Here is a 15,741-nt window from a genome sequence, read left to right on the forward strand (position 1 = left end):
CTAACTCGAGCCCTTCATTTGCTCACCATCTTAGGCGCCAAATTAAGGTCTCACATTCGGCTAATCATACGTTACATGAATTATGGGCTATTCATGCATGGTCTAAACAACACTAAAGACCTCATCTTAGCACCAACTAAGGCAACATTTGTTTGTGTCAACTACCTTTACTTGCTACACAAGTATCAAAGGGCACAATGTCTCATCTCAACTTGATACCCAAGCGCTAGAGGCGATTGCTCATGTGAGTGAGCCAATCTAAACCTATTGACATACCTTCCATACCATGGAACCAATCACTTGGTAAGTGTGTGTATTAAACAATATGCCATATGATAATTCAAAAACAAATAATGAATAACATCATATGCATTAATAAATAAATATCCCAAAAGAGTACAACAATCGTCAACTAAATAACAAATGATTACATTCTACGCTGTCCCAAACTCCTAACATGAGTCTGTAAAGCATCTCTAGCGATAGGCTTTGTCAAGGGATCTGCAATCATTTGACTAGTAGAAATGTGTTTCAGGACCACCTCTTTTTGCGCAACCATATCTCTAATGTATTGATATCTTATGTCGATGTGTTTGGTCTTCCCATGATACTTGGGGTCCTTAGCATAAGCAAGAGCTGCTGTACTATCACAATGAATTGTCACAGGATTTGGAGCATCTGCGACAATCTCAAGATGCTTAAAGAATCTCCTCAACCAAACAGCTTCTTGAACTGCTGCAGAACAAGCTACATACTCGGCCTCCATAGTCGATAACGCTATACAGGGTTGTTTCTTGCTACTCCAAGTAATGGCACCATTATTAAGCAAGAAAGCATATCCAGATGTCGATTTGTGCTCATCTAGGTCACTACCCCAGTCGGCATCACTATATCCGACAAGACGCAAATTCTAACCCTGATAGCAAAGTACATAATCTGCGGCCCCTTTGAGATATCTTAATATCCTCTTGACTGCTTTCCAATGGATCTGTCCGGGGTTAGATTGGAATCTACTTACCAAGCCAACTGCATAGCATATGTCTGGCCGAGTACACATCATAGCATACATTAGGCTACCTATGGCATTAGCATAAGGAACACGGGTCATCTTTTCTTTCTCATATTGAGTCTTAGGACACATCTCTAGGCACAAGTTTTCGCCTTTAGCAATAGGATTGTCAATAGGTTTACAATCATACATCTGAAAGCGTTCAAGAACCTTCTTTATATAGGTCTGTTGCGACAAACCTAGAAGTTTTTTTGATTGATCCCTGAAAATCTTAACTCCCAGAATGTAGTCTGCCTCACCCATGTCCTTCATCTCAAAGTTGGAGGACAGCCACCCTTTGGCGGCGGCTATCATATCCTTATCATTTCCGGCCATCAATATATCATCAACATACAATGACAAAATGATGAAACTCCCCTTGGATCGTTTGGCATAAACACAATGATCTTCTTCGATCACCGTAAACCCATTCAGAAGAATAGCTCGATGGAATCTTAGATACCACTGCCTAGATGATTGTTTTAGGCCATAGATGGACCGTTTTAGCTTGCATACTTTGCGCTCTTGTCCATCGGCCACAAAACCAATTGGTTGATCCATATAGATCTCCTCATCTAGTTCTCTATTGAGAAAAGCTGTTTTAACGTCCATTTGATAGAGTTCCAAATTCAAAAAAGCAACTATGGCCAGAATCAGACGAATTGAGGCAAACCTTACTACTGGTGAAAAGGTTTCCTCATAATCTATACCCTCTTGTTGGGTATAACCTTTTGCCACAAGGCGAGCTTTGTACTTTTCTATTGAACCGTTCGCCTTACGTTTGACCTTAAGAACCCATTTGTTCCCAATGGTCTTTCGCCCTAGTGGTAGGTTCACCAAATCCCAGACCTGATTAGTCTTCATTGACTCAATCTCATCATTCATTGTTTTAATCCACTCATCTTTTGCAGAAGACGAAAGAGCCTTTTGAACTGTCCTAGTCTCATCATCATCATGCGGAGCAATCATGAAAGCTTCTCCTTCAATCTCAAAACGACGACGGGGAAGATTTCCACGTTTGCTTCTACGCGGTTGAGGTTGTTGTGAATCCTCCACTAGTGGTATGCTCCCATTAGGCGGCAAGTCGCTCCCACTATCCCTAGGAATTTGAGGAATTTCTTCCTCATTATCAACTAGGCCACTTATAGCGCCTTCCTCTTGATCCAAAGTCTCATAAAGCTCTAAATTTCTTTCAACCTCACCTCTGGTTGGAAACTCATCTTCGATGAAATCAACATCTCGTGACTCTATCTCAGTCACCCTTCCTTCGGTTTGTTCTCCTATCAACACGTAGGCATTGGAATGCTCTGAATATCTTAAAAAGATACATTTTTTTCCTCTATGGCTTAATTTCCCATACTTATGAGAAGTGTCATGAATAAATCCTGCTGAGCCCCATGGCCGCAAGTAACTCAAATTGGGTTTCTTGCCGGTCCATAACTCATAAGGAGTAGAAGGTACTGATTTGGAGGGCACTCGGTTAAGAATGTAGGCAGCAGTCAAAAGTGCATCCCCCTAATATGATATTGGTAAGTTTGCTTGCGCCATCATTGATCTAACCATTTCTAGTAGAGTTTGATTTCTCCTTTCCGCCACGCCATTTTGTTGTGGCGTACTTGGCATCGTAAGTTGCCTTTTGATTCCCTTTTCATAACAAAGCCTTTTAAATTGCTCAGAAAGATATTCTCGTCCACGATCAGTTCTTAGAGTTTTAATACTCTTGTCAAATTGATTCTCAACCATATTCATATATCGTCTAAAACAATCCAATGCTTCTGATTTATGGGAAATCAAATAAACATGACCATATCGCGAAAAATCATCTATAAATGTGATGAAATAGAACCCCACATGTCTTGCCCTTACATTCATTGGGCCACAGATGTCTGAATGGACTAATTGCAATGGAAAAGATGCCCTAGTGGCTTTTCCAAACAGTTTTCTAATTGACTTTCCCATAAGACTATGTTCACATGTGGACATGGACACTTTAGCGAGATTGCCTAATAGGGTTTCTCTAGCTAATCTAGTCATCCTTTCTTGTCCAATATGGCCAATCCTAGCATGCCATCTAATTGAATCAACATTATCAGAAGAAGTCAATAAAGCAAATGATTTATCATAACTAGAATAATCCAAATCCAATATTAAAAAAATCATCTGAAATAAAACCACATCCATAATATGTTGTTCCCAAATATATGTAAACACCATTATCAAATACAAACTGAAAACCAAATGTAAGCAACGTAACTACAGAAAGCAAGTTTCGTCGAATCTTGGGAGGGTATAACATATCATGGAGTAATAGAGTGCGTCCACCTCGCAAGTCCAGCTTGTAGGTACCAATACCAAGTACCTCTACACTAGCTCCATTCCCCACTTTTATGTCTCGACTCCCAACAGGAATTCGACGATACTCCACAAATCCGACCCAATCTTGAGCTACATGTTTGGTTGCTGCCGAATCTACAGTCCACATAGGAGAGGAATGAGCAACCAAAATATGGCTAGATACATAAACATAGTGAGAAAAGTCAGAGAGTACCTTCTTCGGCTCAGTGCACTCACGAGCGAAGTGGCCTTCTTTTCCGCAGTTAAAGCAAAGCAGCTTAGACTTGTCTTTTTTACTAGTGCGTTTACCTCTCTTGCGCTTGTAAGTCTTTGCCTTCTTGGGCCCTGGTCTAGTAGCTCCATGTTTGTCATTGTTCTTGCGCTTAGGCCTATATGCCCTGCGCAAACTTGACTCAGCCAAATATGCAGAACTATTGGGCTTAGCAGCCTCTAGGTGCTCAGCTTCAAGTTCCAAATGACGCGAAACATCATCAAAAGTTTTAATGTTCTCATTATGCATCAGATTTTGGCTCATAGCTTCCCAAGAGCTTGGTAGTGAACGAATCTCCGCTTGGACCTGCTGCTCATCAGTGCGCTCGCGGATCATGGGTGACATCACCCTCAGATGCAGCTTCATTGTATGATCTGTGCGCATCTTGTAGGAGTCAAACCTCATGGTCAATCCACGCAGTCTAGTGGTAGAAGTGCCACCAAACTTTATTTTCAGTGCTTCCCACATATCTTGAGCTGTTGGATATACTTCGAACTCACCAATTAGATCATTGTGCGTGCTGCTTAACATAGTAAAGCGCGCAGATTGATCCTTTTTGCGCCAATTTTCAAAAGCAACAAAATCTCTTATGTTTTGTTCGGTATCCCTTACATTGGCTCAGTCAGTGAATGGGACAAAGTCTCCAAGGCCTCTTGTTCATTTAAAACATATCGAATCTTTTGATGCCATATGTCATAATTTTCCCCATCCAATTTTTCCCCTTTATTCAAATCAGCAACAATACTTTTTGAAGCCATATTACTACAAAGAAATTGCGCAAAGGGATATTATACACACATAAAAATTTGCAGCGATAATCTAAGTTAAATAAAATAATTATTAACACGTCGCAAGATCTAAAAATCGCTAAGCTTCATAATCATCTCCCGCGCCACAAGTGTCATAAATATTAATATTTAACTTAATTTTCGCACAAAATTATGTATAGGAGAAAAATAAATTTAACTCAACCATAACTCCCACTATTTAAATTAATTCTAGGCAACAAACATAAATATCATGCCAAGAATAAATTCAATGTCATCATTTTAGGGGCTACACATGCTCTTAAAAATTATCTCAACAAATTTTAAAAGAGTAAGCATGCGTTACATTTCTCCAAAGAAATAATTATGGATTTTGATATACAATCCTTATATAAAAATAAATCCATAAAAAATTACTACAACCCCTAACAATTTTACAGGCATGCCAATATTAAACAGACTGTACAAAAAGACATTTAACATGCAATCTCTTCAACAAATGAATTTTCATTCATTTATGCATATGTGTTATTGTATTATAAATAACAAACGGAACTCAATTATGCATATGTGTTATGGTTTGCAGTAGCCCATTGGTTTCTGTGTTTGCCACTATTTCCACACGGCATAGGTTGCCCTTATCTTTTACTAAAGGCACATGTGGACTGCATGATTTCAGTAAAAAGAAAGTTACCAAAAAATCTGCAGGCGAGGGGAATCGAAACTGCGCTACAGTAATTGCACTGCTTGCCAGCCATTAGGCCAAAGCAAATTCTTGATAAGGTGCAATGGTTCAAATTTATAAACGGTTATTTAAACCAGGCCTTCTTCTACCTCTAAACACCCAACTGTCGCCCTATTTCCAGATTCGCCTTGAAACTTAAATCCTTCAGGTCTCCCTCATTATAGGTCCCTTTTTCGCATTTCATATGTCAAATTAAACCTTATGACAAGTAGAATCTAATCATATGAAAAATTAATGCATTTGATCATAAACAATTATCAGAAAAATAAAAAACAAAGTTTCATGTTCTTCAACTAAGAATGTTATATCTCTCAACATACATGTCCAATCATCACCAAATTTTGTAGGCATATTCATTTGAATGTTCTCTACAATGTATAAAGTTTGTGGTCTAATTCATTCATTTTCGAAATTTGCCATTAAAGGTCATATATTTAACGAAAATGGTATATTAATCAGAAACTTGGTTTCATTGCAATTTCTCATGTATACACAGGCATACAAACAATGAGAAACACAGAACCTGACTCTGATACTAATGTCAGAAAAAATAATATGCACAGCGAAATGAAACAGTACCTTATTTGCACTGCAATCAAATTCTCCAATGAACTTCTTTCTTTTCCCAGTGATGGAATACACTACCAAAAATTTATGGAGTAATATTCACAGAATCCACAGTCTAAGAGCACCAATAAAAAAAAAAATATTGAAAGAGAGAGTTGTTTTCTGTTTTCCTTTTTTTCATACATCTCTCAAACCATTCAATATGAGAGTATTTATACTATCACCCATTTTGATGAAGATAGCAGTTTTGTTTTTAGAATAACTGACATGTCAGTTTTCTACTTACAAGCCAAGTGTTGTATCACTTGGTTTTGTACACGTAGAGGCGTGCCTTTTGTGGACGCCTTATCTTATTTTCAACAAGGGGGAATGCAAGAAATTGCGGACAAAGTACCAGTTTTGGAAGGCCAAAGCTTCGAGGGCTATGAAGCAGATGTCTTTCTTTCCTTGGCTTCGGGACCGGTTGTGGGTTCATAGATTTAACTGGGGCTTTGAGAATATGCGAGAGCTGGTCACAAAGCCTGACCAGTATCCAGTGGATCTCAAGGAGGTAGAAGTGACGTATCTCCCACTTCCTTTATCTGCGACTGATGAGATGTACTTGATCAGGAAGGAATTGATCCATGGCGTTCCTTTGATCAATGTGTACGCTGCTCATCCACCTGCACTTGATTTACAGACAATGCCTTCTGATGATGTAATGGAGGAGGGTGAAAACTCAAACTCCTAGATTTTGTAAACTCTTGCACTTCTGTTAATAGAAACATTTTGAAAATTTTATGACTTTGTGCTTTCGTTACTATGTTGTTTAATAACATGCTAATAACCCCCTCGTTCGAACATCCGAGGCAAGGTAACTTGGCCTCGACTTTTGAATTGAAAAGAGTGAACGTGCCCGAGGCATTTGATGATAACCCCCTCCATTCGGACATCTGAGTCAAAGTAATTTGGCCTCGGTTTTTGAATTGAAAAGACTAAGCATGCTCGGGGCTTTTGATGATAACCCCCTCCATTCGAACATCCAAGGCAAGGTAACTTGGCCTCAGTTTCTGAATTGAAAAGACTGAGCATGCCCAGGGCTTTTGATAATAAACCCCTCCATTGATGATAACTCAATGCATCCGAGCGATTGTATTTGTTCTCTCGTGAATTGAAAAGACTGAGCATGCTTGGGGTTTTTGATGATAATCCCTTCCATTTGAACATCCATGGCAAGGTGACTTGGCCTTGATTTTTGAATTGAAAAGACTGAGCGTGCCTGAGTCTTTTGATGATAACCCCCTCCATTGATGATAACTCGATGCATTCGAGCGGTTGTATTTTTTCTCTTGTGAATCCTGTCAATGTGAGACACGCCGGGGTGATCCTCTCCCACTGGATGTTGAGTTGTTTGAACGCTATGAGGTATAGAATATCAGCTGAGCTCCCATTATCTACCAGGATCCAGTGGACTTTATGATTAGCCACGGTTAAGGTGACGACCAGGGCTTCACTGTGCAGGAGTATCACTCCCGCGTAGTCTTCATCTGAGAATTCGATCACTAGGGATTCTTTCTTCCAAAACTTCAAAGGTCTTCGAACGGAATAAACTTCACAATTTTTCGCTTGTCGGGCATAAGCCTTTCTTGAAGAGTTGGACTCTCCACCTCCTCCGGAGTTGCCTTCAATCGTCCAGATCTCAGCTAGTGCGCCTTCCTTCCCGACCTCTTAATGGCGCTGGCTCTTGCTTCACTCCCATCAATGATCAGCTCTTCGCTCTTCATTGTCTCGGGGTGGTCTCTCCCGATCCCGGTTCTCCTTGCCCCTGCTATTGCCCTGAGGGCGATTGTCCCTATGTTGTCCTCGCTAGGGGTACTCCCGAGGCTTGTACTCCTGGGGCTTGCCTCTTCGGTTGTCATTCTGCTGACTTCTTTGTTCTCCTATGAACCGGACTAGCTTTCCATTCTTAATGAATTTCTCAATGAGCATATGGAGGACTATAAACCCTCGATATTGTGGTCAGCTCCTTTGTGAAACTCGCAATACTTGTCTTTATTCCTGCTTAGAGGAACACCTGTGATCTTGGGGTGTCTTCGAAAATCTGGGTCATTCTTGATCTCCGTCAATATCTCATGAACCCCGATAGTAAATGGTGTGAAGTCGAAGTCTTTGAACTTCTTCTTCTTCTGTACTTCTTCCCTGACTTCTTGGGATCCTTCCTCTTTTTCTCTTCTAGTCTCTTTGCACTAGTTAATGCCTTCAATGTTTCTTCTTGGTTAATGAATTCTCCAATCTTATCCATCAACCCCTAGAGGGTGGCCGGCGGCTTTCGGGCAAACTTCGTCATTATCGACTCCTCGGGAGATATGCCCTGTTAAAGTGCGGAAAAAATTATATCTTCAGGAGGATTCTGAACCTCCGTCTACTCCAGGTTGAACCGGATAATGAACTTTTTTGGAGATTCACTATCCCGTTGTCAAAGGGTGAGCAGATGACACGATGACTTCTTCCTTACCCTAGTAGCCAGGAAATGGGCTAGGAACTTCTTGCACAAGTCTTCAAATTTGTCAGCTGGGTTCGGGGGTAGCTTTCGAAACCAATCCCTAGCACTTCCTGAGAGGGTAAGAGGGAAAGCGCGACATGGCACTTCGTCTAGGCTAGCATGGAGGTCTAGGTGGGTCTAGAAATTCTCCAAGTGTTCAATGGGATCTCCTGTCCCTATGAAGCTCAGCATCTCGGAAGGTTTGAACTTCTCGGGTAGCTCACCCGTTTAGTGAAGGGTGAGCCTATCCTCATCAACACTTTGTCAATCATTGTTGACTTTCTTTCCACATCCTTGCGATCCATCTCCGCAAACTTCTGCTCGAGCTTTTTCTCCAGCTCCTTCATGATTTTGTCAGCACCCATCAACTCTTTTCGCTACTTTCATTCCTCTTTGTGATTGTTTGGTTGGGGCTTCTCTTCACGCTTATCCTCCTCCTGGTGATTACTTATCCTTCAAGAGAAGGTGTGCTTAGTTTTAGATACAAATGATCTAAATTTGTAATAGGGCGCTGATGTAGCCATTTCCAAGTAACAAATCATCTTAGAGGCCATCCCAGCACCAGGATGACCAAGTAAATTTGTAATAGGGCGCTGATGTAGCCATTTCCAAGTAACAATAGTTTAATTGTAGGGTTAAATACTCTTTTGCCCCCTTGGGTTTAAACTCTTTATTTTTTCTCCCTTAGGGTTTCATTTTTATCACAGGAGGTACCTGTGATTTTCATAAAGATGGAGATAGTTCGTCCGTTAAAATTATGTCCAAAACTTAACGGAATGCCACGTCAGCCCTAATTAAATGTCACCACGAGACATATAATTAATTTTTTTAAGATTTTTTTTTTCAAAAAAATTAAAAAGATTAATATTTTTTTCAAATATATATATATATTGGGCTACAGCCTGGGGTGGCCGAAACCTTCCCCAGTGGGCCACCCCCATCCGGTACGTTGAACAGAGAGAAAGAAAGAGACAACGATGAATTCCTCGCTAATGCTTCGTCATTGTTTCTATTTCCAGAGTTCCACCTCTTCATCTTCTTCTCTAAGCTTCTGTTCCAAGAAGAAGCCCCTTGTCTTCTTGGGCTCTCCTGAGGTACGCTCTCTTTTTCGTTTGCTCTATCTATCTTTTTTATTTGGGTCTCTAATGAAATGGGTATTCTTGTAGGTCTCTGCAACAGTCCTTGATGCCCTTCTCGCCTCCCCCATGGAGAAAGCACCCCCAAACCCACTGAGGGTGGTTTCGGCCACCCCTTTGCCTCCTTGGGTTGGCTACACTCATTTATTGGTGGCTACAAAGGACAATGAGCCACCCAATTTTTTTTTTTTTTTTTTTTTTTTTTTTGAAAAAATATAATTTTTAAACTTTTTTTAAAAATATTTTCTTAAAAAAATTAATTATATGACACGTGGCGACATTTGATTAGTGCTGACATGGCGTTCCGTTAAGTTTTGGACGAAATTTTAACGAAGGTACCATCTCCGTTTTTATGAAAACTATAGATACCTCCTATGATAAAAATGAAACTTTAAGGGATAAAAAATAAAGATTTTAAACCCTAGGAGGCGAAAGAGTATTTAACTTTTAATTGTATTTTAATTTGATTTTTTCTATATGCATGATGGTTGTATAACTTTGAGAATTGTATTTAATGTTTATATTCAATCATCATGAAATTATTCTATTGTCCTAAAAAGTCTTTTATATTGATTGAACTCAATCCTTCATATTTTTTGTGATTATGTGAAAGATTGTTATACAACGATTTTAACTGACAAATGATCAAGAGGATTAGATAGGCCATTCCTTGGAAAGACGGATTGTACTACACCATAGTTTGGTGTAATTTAGGTAGATAGTTCGTGCCAACCAGATGGGTTATACTATTTCCTTGATTGTATGTATCCTATTAAAGAATTAGATAATCTATACTTAGGGAAGACGGGTTGTACCACATCTTAGTGGTTAGGTGGACGGTCCGTGCCAACTGAAGATGGATTATACTTATTCCTTAATAATGATACTTTCTTGATTACTCGAGTGCGACGAGCCCTATATCATGCATATTATGAATTTCTCTTATTAATTTAGGATTGACTATTGTTATACAGTTAGTGGTGAAATCAACTCCTTCTATCTCTCATACTTTTTATCTTTATTTTTATGCATTTACTTTTATAAAAACAAAACAATTGAATTATCATTTAAATTAAGTTATATTTGATCTTGAAAAGCTTGATGACTACACCCACGCAATCCTTGAGATTGGACACCCTCAATATAGTCCTATCCTATAGGGATTCGTACTATTACGAGTGGTATTTTATGATTGATGAAAAGACCACATCGATCAGTAGCCCACAAGGGCAAGGGAGGAATTTTTCCTCCCCTTGGCCGTGCGACACTAAAAGGGCAAGGGAGTCTTTTTTGCTCCCTTAACCGTGTAGTATAAATGGATTAGGACTTGTAATCGTAGTCCCACTTCGATTAGAACTCTGCTTTCTCCAACCCACCCAATACTATAAATAGAGGAGCAGGTGAAGGCATAATTAATTCATTAAGTTTCTGGCTTGAAGCTTGTGATTTTTGTGAGAGACAAAAACACAAACTCACTCTTCCCCTAGAGTTGATACACGGCCACCTTAGGGATTTAATTCCCAATTTATGCCTTCTAGTTATTTGTTTGTTCTTGAGCAAAAACAATTATAAGCACATGCTTATAGTCATCTTCAGTCATCAAAGAGAAGCTCATATGGAGAAATCTTTGGATAGTTTGATGGGGAATCTTGAAATTTTTGATGTGAGATCAAGTGTTCGTAAAATTGGCGAAAAACGTAATGATGTTCTTGAAAAACAAGAAGAACGCAATGAAGGACAAATCAATTTGGAGGAATATATGAAGTATGCAAGCGTGTTGCAACTTCGAATATTAAGCCCAACAAGGTCAGAAGATCTAACAGACACTTCAATGACCTCATGCCTAGGAGACGCCAAATCAACATTTAAGGAATTATAACTTATATGTTTGTTTAATAATCTAAAAACATGTTTATCTTGATGGGAAAAGATCTTGGGCATCGTTTTAATCCACTGTGTATATAAGAAAAAAAAAATTTGAAGTTCATCTTCTCAAATATACACATAGATCCCAACATGAAGATGGTCAGGATAAAGATAAGCTGGGAAGCTTGTTGTTCTTGCAAAGTCTAGAGGTCCTCCAGAGAGTGAGTACTGTCTAGCTTATAACTCTGAATCTTCATTTAGTGATTTCCTGGGTTTGGGTGCTCGAAGTGGTTTTTACCTTGTTGTTCTTGTAAAGTCTAGAGGTCCTCCAGAGAGTGAGTACTGTCTAGCTTATAACTCTGAATCTTCATTTAGTGATTTCCTGGGTTTGACTGCCCGAAGTGGTTTTTACCTTTGATGCGTTCAAAGGGTTCTCCACTTCGTGATTGATTGATTGTGATGTTGTTTAAATTCCGATGTGCTTGGTTTATGTTGTTAAATGTCTTAGTTCCATGTTTTTGAAATATTTGGTGATTATTCGTAGAACACGATCCTAGTATCTTTTACAAATGTCAATGAATGCAATCTATTAAGTTAGCAGACAAAATTGACTCTATGGAGTAAATTGGTTTTTTGGCATACCTCATGAAACTTTGAATTCTTTTTGATACCATATTAAGCAAATTGCAAATAGGGTAAAACATATGGACAGATTTTGCATAAACTTTCATTAGGCATCTTGCTTGTTTAAGGATTAAATTATTACACTTATTTGATCCATGATAAAGTTCTATTTGCTTCGATTGTCACTTTGAAGTTCTAAAACAATTGTTTTCTTGAATTTTTTTTTATTTTTAAAATTCGAGCATCGACTTAATTCTTATATATATATATATATATATATATATATATATATGGTATGTTTATTAGTCTTTTCCAATCATTCTTTTTTCTTTTAAAACCTCTTGTATGAGTGCTTTTATATAACATACAGTTACTAGTGGATCATCCTCTTCATTTTTTTCATTTGAAATTAATTCCATCCTTCCAAATTAATTTTGACTTTAGGTAAAGTTAAAAAGTTAACTATATATATATATATATATATATATATATAGTGTGAGAGGGAGAGAGAGAGAATTGTCTCTTTGTAAATGAATAATATTATATTTGAATTCATTTTCCAACATATGGTATGTCTATTTGTCTTTTCGAATCAATCATTTCTTTTAAAACATTTTTAATAGATGTTTTCATATTCCCCTTCACTTGTTCATTTGAAACTATATGCATTTCTAAAACTTTACTTCACTTTTGCTCAGAATCAAAGAAAATATAAAAATAAATAAATAAATAAATAACTTAAGACCCTATCTAAGAGAGTGACTAAAAAAATGTTAAGACCAAAAGTCACTTAATTAAGAAAGTCCATACCTCGAAACGTCATAACTACTAAATCACATTTATTTAAATCAAAATACTTTAACAACAAACAAATTCAGAGAATATTATTGCACGTGTCTCTAATCATTCAATTGCATAGAATATATAAGGGCTTGAACCTTAGCTGTTGGTTTGCTTTACACATCAAAGTTATGAAGTTTCTACAGTGAAACAAAATCTATGGCTTGAAATGTATTAGAAAACTCACAATTGGGACATGTAATTTTTTATTCTTGTTCCGATAGCGTGATAAGTCAGAGCTAAGAAAATTGTGACACGTGTTCGATTCAAGTCAATGTCAATGAACTTAATCTGTTAAGTTAGCGGATAGAATTGACTCTAACGAGTAAATTGTTTTTTTGGCGTACCTATGGGAACTTTGAATTCATTTTGATACCATATTGAGTTAATTGGAAATAGGATAATCCACATTGATTGATTTTGCATAAAATTTCATTAGGGATTTTGCTTGTTTAAGCATTAAATTACACTTATTTCCATCCATAATAAAGTTTTCCTTGCTTCGAATGTCACTTTGAAATTTCTAATACAATTGTTTTTTTTTTTTGTTTTTTTTTTATTGCTAAAATTCAAGCTTCTAGTCACTTCTCATATATATAGATATGGTATTTCTATTAGTCTTTTCTAATCAATCTTTTTCTTTTAAAACCTTTTTTTTGGGTGCATTTATATAATATACAGTCATCTTCATTTTTTTTTTCATCTCAAAATTAATTCAATTCTTCCAAATTAACTTTGACTTTTGGTAAAGTTAAAAAGTTAACAATTTTTTGTTTTTGTTTTGTAATCTTGTCACCCTATCCGGAAGATCAACTAAAAGAAACGTAACGCCAAAAATCACGTAACTAAGAAAGTCCATACCTCGGAGAGTCACTACTAATAACAATAATATATATATATATATATATATATATATATATAGTGAGAGAGAGAGAGAGTTGTCTCTTTGTAAATGAATAATATTATATTTGAATTCATTTTCCAATATATGGTATGTCTATTTGTCTTTTCGAATCAATCTTTTCTTTTAAAACATGGGAAAAATATAAAAAAGCCCCTCAAACTATCAGCCGTTTTCGATTTAGCCCCCCTGATGTTCCAAAAGTCATAAAGTAGCCCCCAAACTACCAAACTTTTGCATTTTGGCCACTCCGTTAGTTAAAACCGTTAGTCTGGACGGAAACCACGAAATGACGCCATTTTATTAGGGTTAAGTTACGAAAATGCCCTTGTGTATTTTTTTTTTTTTTTAAGCAGGAGCAAAATGGTGCCATTTTGCTTAGGGTTAGGGAACCCAAAGCAAAACAACGCCATTTTTGCTTAGGGTAAGAGTTGTATATTTTGATTTTATTTTGTTTAGTCTCTCCTTCACGTAGCCTCTCACCCGGTCCCCTCCTTCACCCAACCCCCTGCAAGACTGGCATGCCGATCGTCAGCTTCCCGTTCACCCATGCCTTCACCCATGCCTCCGTTGAAACCACACTATCCCTCATATCCAGATGCCCTTCATACAACAAAACCTTGCTCCTCTTCACCAAAAATTCCACCATGAACTTCACACTCTTCATGAAATCGTCGTGCAAAGCAGTCGCGACATCATCGCTGCACACGTCTTGAACCAATGTTTCCTTCACTCCCAAAGCCTTCTTCACGTCTCCTTTCCTTAAAAAATCAAAAACCATTTCCGTTTCGTATGGGTGATCTTTCTTGCTAAAATCATGCAATGTCGCCAGCCCTATCATTCTTTTCAACATACTCAGAACGTGGCTTCTTGCGTTTGTTGCCTCTCTCCACTTGCCCATTTTGGTCAGATTAATTGCCACCCTCTGCAATTTCTCCAACTCATCTCTCTGCCTCTCATTGATCAAACCAGAGTAGTAAGCATTCGTAGCGTGAGTAGAAACCTGGTTCACCGGATCCGTCAACCCGTTCGCTATAGCGACGCCGGCCAAGTTCACCCACTTTGACACCGGCAAGTAAGCATTCGCCTTCAAAATATGGTACCCAATTGCTGGAACCAACTTCCCAGCATAACATTCACCTACGAAGTATAGCAGGCGAGACTTGAACAGAGGGTCTAATTCAATAAACGAAGTGATCGCAGCAAAAAGATGGCTGGCAACAGAAAATTGGTCTCTTGGGCTTCCCGTTCACCCATGCCTCCGTCACTAGCGGCGCACCGCGGGGGGCCTACAGGGGGCTGGGTGAACGGGAAGCCAATGATCGGCATGCCAGTCTTGCAGGGGGTTGGGTGAAGGAGTGGACCGGGTGAGAGGCTGCGTGAAGGAGAGACTAAACAAAATAAAATCAAAAATACAACTCTTACCCTAAGCAAAAACGACGCCGTTTTGCTCCTACTTAAAAAAAAAAAAAAAAAAACATAAGGGCATTTTCGTAACTTAACCCTCATAAAATGGCGTTGTTTCGTGGTTTCTGTCCAGACTAACGGTTTTGACTAACGGAGTGGCCAAAATGCAAAAGTTTGGTAGTTTGGGGGGCTACTTTATGACTTTTGGAACATCAGGGAGCTAAATCGAAAACAGCTAGTAGTTTGGGGGGACTTTTTTATATTTTTCCCTTTAAAACATTTTTAATGGATGTTTTTATATAACATATAATGACTTGTGGATCATCCCCTTAACTTGTTTAGTTGAAACAAATTGCATTTTTAAAACTTTACGTCACTTTCGCTAAGAATCAAAGGCACCAAAAAAAAAAAAAACTTGCGACCCTATCGAAGAGCGTAACTTAAAAAATGCTAATACCAAAGGGCACTTAATTAAGAAAGTGCATACCTCGAAAGGTCACAACTACTAAATCGCATTTATTTAAAGTAAAATACTTTACCAACAAACAAATTCATAGAATATTATTGTACGTGTCTCTAATCATTCAATTGCATAGAATATATAAGGGCTTGAACCTTAGTTCACTACAAGAAATTTACTCATTAGGGGCGACTTATTAGGGGCGACTATTGAAAGTCGCCCCTAATAGTTAAGTATTAGAGTCCACATCAAAG

The 15,741-nt window shown here is 38.1% G+C and overlaps 1 protein-coding gene across 1 annotated transcript in view; it reads right to left on the reverse strand.

Annotated features, from left to right (window-relative positions):
• Positions 1–7,577: 7,577 nt before the first annotated feature.
• Positions 7,578–15,741, reverse strand: part of LOC132178067 (serine carboxypeptidase-like 50) — a 10,091-nt gene continuing 1,927 nt past the window's right edge. The window contains exons 3-4 of the mRNA XM_059590528.1: positions 14,174–14,861; positions 7,578–7,688 (exon numbers count right to left, since the gene is read on the reverse strand). Coding sequence (XP_059446511.1) covers positions 7,578–7,688; positions 14,174–14,861 — 799 coding nt within the window. The remainder of the gene's footprint in view (positions 7,689–14,173; positions 14,862–15,741) is intronic.

The sequence above is a fragment of the Corylus avellana genome, chromosome ca4 (assembly GCF_901000735.1).
Source record: "Corylus avellana chromosome ca4, CavTom2PMs-1.0".
Classification (NCBI taxonomy): Eukaryota; Viridiplantae; Streptophyta; class Magnoliopsida; order Fagales; family Betulaceae; genus Corylus; species Corylus avellana.